Consider the following 6,733-nt stretch of genomic DNA (forward strand, 5'->3'; position numbering starts at 1 on the left):
CAGAGAGCAAACCACAGCCTGCTGTCAGACTATAAATAGAACTGACAGCGATCTTGAAGCCTCCGTTTAGTCATTTGGCTCACTATTTCTTTTTTTAGGGATGTGTGGACGCGGAAAGCAAGGAGAAAAAGCACGCGCGAAAGCTAAATCCCGGTCTTCTCGGGCTGGCTTGCAGTTTCCTGTGGGGCGAATCCATCGTCTGCTGAGGAAAGGGAACTATGCCGATCGGATTGGAGCTGGATCCCCAGTGTACCTGGCAGCTGTGCTGGAATACCTGATCGCAGAGATCCTGGAGCTGGCGGGCAACGCGTCTCGCGACAACAAGAAAACTCGCATCATCCCGCGCCACCTGCAGCTGGCCGTCCGCAATGATGAGGAGCTCAACAAGCTGCTGGGTGGGGTGACCATCGCGCAGGGCGGTGTCCTGCCCAACATCCAAGCTGTGCTGCTGCCCAAGAAGACCGAGAGCCACCATAAGGCCCAAAGCAAGTAATCTCTCCAGGAGGTGTGGGGAAGTGGATTAAAATACTGGAGAGAAGACTAGCAAAAGGCTCTTTTCAGAGCCACCTATTACTTCCAAGAAGGCTGTGCATAAAGTAAGGGCTGTAATGACACCATTTTCCAGAGTTAACGCTACAAGAAAGTTAAACCCTGACTCCTAGTGACTATCCCGTCGAAAGAATCTTTGTCTTTTTCTGTGAACAAGCATTGTTGGCCACAGGGATGTGGTTCTTCATCTGGAGTGCATGGAAGGACGATTTCCATTACTCCATTGTTGACATCTATGTGTCTGAGGCAGTGTAATGAGTGATCCTATTTTGAGATTTACATTGCAAAGAGCTAGGGATTATGTACGTTAATGGTTTCATTACGGCAAGCTGAAGAAGTGTAATCTTCACCTCTCAGTTTACCTTGGGCCAATCCTACAGTACATCAAGCAGTTTAATAAGGTTGCATGAAGTACTAAGATTCATTTCTCAATGTGGTCCTAAGAACTTTGGATATGTGACATAGGAATAAGAAGTTAGACAACAAGTAGCTTCAAAATTTAATTTGAAAAAGGGAGGTGTGGGGTTATAGAAAGTTAGACCTGTGGCTTCACACACTTTGTAAATAAGAGAATTGTTTCTTAAAATGTAGAGTAAGTAAAAAAGATTATATCATGCATAATGGTGAGATACTGGTGTCTGTCTCATTAGGAACTGATAAAGCCTTCTATCATAACACTTTAAAGTTGTTAGGGATTTGAGGCAATAAGTATTTCAATAATTTTAGTTAATAAAAACAGAATAGATCAGTTCACCTGTTTACACTTTTGCACCAAGAGAAATTAAAAAGCACTACCATTTAGACTGTCATATACAAAATTAAAAGTTGCTGTACAATATTCAACAGTTTGCCTAAGAATGAAATCTCATTGGTTACCTAAAAATGGATACTTTAAAATTAAGAACAAAAAAAGCCATTGCTAGAGACTTGAGAGCTACACCTAATAAGACATAGAAACAGACATGAGAAAAAAGTATAAAGTTCTCTAAACACAAACTACAACATGTTGAATAAGGACATTCAAGTTTTAAAAGGGTCAGTCATCCTTCAATCAACATAAACATTGAGTAAGGTACTCATTGGAGAGGGCAAAAAGGGAAGATTTTTTTAAAGAAGAAAATAATTGCAATGATAGATTGAACAAAGCAAGATAATATTTACATAGCAAGAAATGTGAAATTTTAAACTCAGGAAAGAATACTGACATAAGTCAATGAGGGATATAAAATAAGTCTAAACAAATGAATTGTAAGCAACATGTAGATGCTCCTATCAAGGAGATGGAACTTAACTTCCCAGATTTGCCAAAGTATATATGGAAAGGCAGGTGAGGAGGGACCTGACTCTATAGGCGAGAACCTGTGCATTCTCTTCTTCCAAATGCATTATGGAATAAATTTTTCCCAGCTCAAATGCAATCCTATTGGCATTATATTGAACTAAATATTTCCATATAGAGTAGTAGTATGATATATATTAAAAATGTGAATACGTATTTAAGGTGACACGTCTCATGATTTTTTTGAAAACTTTTAGGTACCTCTTGTAGAAGTTTATAATTTCCTTTATACAGCTTTTACACATGTTTCATGGAGGTTAGTTTATCTACAGGTGTTCTTTTATTATTTTGTAATTTAGGGAAAATATATATTTTTTTGAGTTGGAGTCTCACTCTGTCACCCAGACTGGTGTGCAATGGCTCCTCCTGGCCACCTCAGCCTCGACTTGCTGGGCTCCAGTGATCCTTCCGCCTCAGCCTTCCAAGTAGCCAGAATTGCAGGCATGCGCTACCACGTCCGGCGGGAAAATATTTTTTAAAAGTTTGTTTTATTATGTTTTTTGACTGACCAATTTTTACAGATGGAATAATTCCTGATTTTTATGTTGCGGTTTTATATCAACCTTCCTTATTGATTTCTATTGCCTAACTTTTTTTCTCTAGTGTGTTCCAGATAGGCAGAAAGATCATATAATTTTTTCCTGTTGTTTTTTAATACATATTTTTCTTGTCTAAATGCTTCGTCTAATAGTCAGGAATGATAATAAATACAAATGGCGATATGGACTTTCTTATCTTATTGTTGATTATAATCAGAAAAATATACTTTCTCAAGCATAACAGTTTTCATTTGACATGTGTAATTTAGCAGCAACTGAGATAAGTACACATTACTGTTCCCCTTTTTTACTTATTATGATAAATCACATTGAAATTCATAACACACCACTCCAAAATATGCCATTCTGGCATACTGACCATTTTGAGTTAAAGACACTTGAAAAACACAGAATCAAGAACACTCAGACTCTTCCTTGTTTCTTAAAAGCAGGAGATGATAAGTGACCTCCCTATACCAGAAGTAAAGTTTCATTTTCTCATCAAGAACAGAAAATTAGCCGGGCTCAGTGGCTCAGCCTGTAATTTCGTGCTTTGGGAGGCTGAGGTGAGTGGATTGCCTGAGCCTGCGGGTTCGAGATCTGCCTGGGCAACTTGGCGAGACCTCATAAATCAAAAAAATCAGCTGGACATGGTAGCACATGCCTGTAATTCTGGCTACTTGGAAGGCTGAGGCGGAAGGATCGCCGGAGCCCGGGAGCGACCACTGCACTCCAGTCTGGGTGACAGAGTGACTCCAACTCAAAAAAAAAAGGAACAGAAAATTGACACCAAGGGAAGACTGTACAAACTTTGCCACACTAACCTTTATCTTCCTAGTCACTCCTGCACACAACTAGCTACCCAAACTCGAGTCCCTTTGCCTTCTCACATTTTCACAATGTATTGCACTTTGTATAATTCAGTATATAAATGTTCTACTCTAACTGTGCCTTTGAGTCTTCTTTTCCTTGTGAAGAATTCAGTGCCACATAAAATTTGTATTCAATAGATTTTTATCTTGTCCTTGTATTGATCTGTTCTATTGCAACTTAATACTCAGTCCAAGCCCCAAAACCCTAAGAGGATACTAGTAAAGTTTTGCTTCTACAACATTACAGATTTTTCAGTATTCACCACAGAAGTCATAGAACAGTAGAATAATATCTTCAAAGCTCTGAGGCAAGAATAACTGTCAGTTTGAATTGTTGTGCTTAGATAAACATTTGTTTGTGTGAGGGTGAAATAAACAATTTTTTGGACAAAGACCAAGAAATTTTTCCACTCACACATGCACTCTGAAAGACTTACTAGTAAAGAATGTATTGAGACAGGAAGATTGAATTCAGGAAAAAAACAAGAATATTTCAAAAGAAATATTTAAACATGTAAATCTATCTAAATAAATACATTAGTTTAAACAACAACTACAAATACGCATTAGGGTATTTTTTAAAAAATCAGTGAATCAAAAACACTAGATAATAGTTACAGAAGATGAGAGGGGCTGAACCAAAATAAAGCATTTTTATATCCTTGCATTGTTTATAATGAGGGTAGACATATTGATAAAGTTACATTTTCTTAAGTCTGATATATATTTTATGATGACAAATCTAACCACTGGAGTAATAAAATTAAAGTAACAAAAAGAGATAATAATAAAAAAAATCAGTGAGTCCAGTGGAAAGCAGAAAATCATGAAAGAAAGGAAGAACATGGCAAACTTTAATCTCTTTATCTATAAAATGGGTGTGATTAAACTTCTTTGAGGTAATAGAGTAGCTTTGGAGCCAGTTTCAACCAGGCATGCTGACTCTAAAGCCAACACTAACCACTATAGTGGAGTAGATGTACCACACATTTAGTTAAGCATACTATTCTTCCATTGTTGACTATTTAGTCTGCTTCCAGCATTTGATTACTACAGTTAATGCTATAATAAATATCTGGGTGTAAATAGCTGTCCTTCCTTCTGAAGCATTGACTTAAATCACTCCTAGATATAGAATGATTGAGTCAAAGTGTTTCAAAATGTTATGGGTTTTTCTGCACATTTTAAAATTTCTCTTCCAGATGATTACAGAAGGCCATCAGCAAAGCATGAAAATATATCTGTTTTACTTTGCCTTCACAGAATTTGGTGTTATTTAAATAAAAATTTGCTTAATTGGTAGGGCAAAGTGCTATCATATTATATTGTAATTTGGATTTCTCTTCTTCACAGTGAGACTGAACATTTCTATATGTATGGACACCACATGTCACTCTGAGAAATGCAACATTAGATGAGTTTGTAGTTGTGTGAACATCCTGGATTGTACTTACACATGTTTAGATGGTAGAGCCTGCTACACACCTAGGCTAAGGGTATGGCCTATTGATTCTAGACTACAAATCTGTATAGCATGTGACTTTACTGAATACTATAGGCAGCTATAACAAATGGTAAGTTTTTGGGCATCTAAACATACATAAACATAGAAAAGGTACAATAAAAAGGTGGTATTATGATCTTAAGAGACTACCAAAATATATAAAGTCCAGTATTGGCCAAAATGTTATGTGGCGTGTGATTATATATTTTTGTTTTGCCAATTAGTCTCATTTTATGAAATGCCTTCCTGGGTTATTTAATAAATTAAAGTAACAAATTCAAATTAGTTGTTTTCTAACATTATAAAACTTAAGTTATATTAGGTCCTTAATAGAATATTTGCAAAATCTGAACAAATCGATTTTATGATTTAGTCAATGACAGCCAATTGAATTTTTTTAACTGTTTCTTGAAAAAGAACAAATTTCTCATTAACTTGAAATGTGATCATCTATGAGTACCATAAAGCTAATTATAATCATAGCTAACACCAGAGGGAGCCCAATAGGTATTATGTGAGAAAATATAGTCAATTTTTATTGCTTTTCTGATATGACATTGGAGAAAATGTACAGTGAAATTATGAACGTTGCATTTAATGCTTCTAGAGAGAGAAAGTAGGAATCAGTACTTAAAATACACATTCAGTCTTCAAACTTTCAGTGAACTGAAAAAAAATATAAGAATGACGATTAAATTAGAAACAGTTGTAGAACACCTACAAATGCTTCTACAGATCTTGTTTCAATTGTTATTTCTGCTTCCTTTCAGCACGAGAATCATAAAGTCCTAAAATTCAGTTCTGCTACTTCTAGCTGAGTGTTCTTGAATCAGTTACATAACTTTCTGTGCCTCAGTTTCGTCACTTGAACATGGCAATATCTACCTCACAGGGTTATTGTGAAGATCAAACTAAGCTCGTATCTATAAAGCATCTTGCATATATGCTCAGTATGTTAGTCCTTTTCTTCATCTAGAACAGTGTTTCTCAACTAGGGACAAGCAGTTGAAGACGAAAGAAACTTGAGGAAAAATAATTAAACCTACCGAAGGGGCAAGATTAGGAGGTTTTTGGAGACCTGGTTTGGTCTAGGTTATGCTTGGAATGAATATATGATCAGAAACCTTTCCTCCGCTGTTAACACAACTGCCTGCTGCATTGTTGGGGCCATCAAGAGAGCAGAAGTCCCTAGACTCCCTTGTTCTTGTGGTCTCAGGCAATAGGAACTGCTCTAGAAGACCTACTCACGGCACAGGGTAGTGTGTGTGTATTGTCATTCATACTTCTTGCTGCAGCGGGGTAAACACTTTCAGTCAGGTTGAATTGGATACTCAAAGACTGTGAATCTGGCCAAAGCTCTGAAAGGGACATCTTCAGAAAGCCTACTGGCTGGACTTTCTGGGTTAAATTTCCAATTCCCAGAAATTTTCAGCTGCCTTCCCTCAGTAGAGAATCCCTTCTGCATTTTGTTCCACAATCTTAATGATCCGCCTCATATTTGGGGTAAGCATTCGTTTCTTCTTTAAAATTGTTCAAGTCTTTTTTTCAACATGTCTGCAAGAGGCCCCCCACCAGGATTGTGCTGATCCAACACCGTGAGACTGTAAACACGATCTAGACAGAAACTGGAATCAACTTAATCCAAGTCTATTCCCAACTGCTTCTGCTAAGTAAATGGCTCTAGTTGCTCAACTGGCCACTTCTCTGCCTCTAGGATCATTTCCAAGGACTAGATGGACCCAGAGCAGGTAGCCAACTACTCCAGCCCTGTAATGGAATACAACTAATCTATTCCATAATCAACTCTGTCTGTTCACAAGTTTTGATAGAAAGGGAAAAGAAATGTAAAAAATGTAATCTCTAAGAGCCAATCCTTCAAGATGAATCCTGAGTGGATAACTGGGCATAAATTTAAAAAATAGCCAAGTAG

General features: G+C 37.1%; 1 protein-coding gene across 1 annotated transcript; it reads left to right on the plus strand.

Annotated features, from left to right (window-relative positions):
* Window positions 1-100: 100 nt before the first annotated feature.
* Window positions 101-493, plus strand: LOC103256254 (histone H2A type 1-A-like). The gene has a single exon (XM_008054155.1). The coding sequence runs from the start codon at window positions 101-103 to the stop codon at window positions 491-493; it is 393 nt and encodes a 130-aa protein (XP_008052346.1).
* Window positions 494-6,733: the final 6,240 nt, after the last annotated feature.

Source organism: Carlito syrichta, unplaced genomic scaffold (genome assembly GCF_000164805.1).
Source record: "Carlito syrichta isolate Samal-C Ts95f unplaced genomic scaffold, Tarsius_syrichta-2.0.1 Scaffold289164, whole genome shotgun sequence".
In the NCBI taxonomy this organism is placed as follows: domain Eukaryota; kingdom Metazoa; phylum Chordata; class Mammalia; order Primates; family Tarsiidae; genus Carlito; species Carlito syrichta.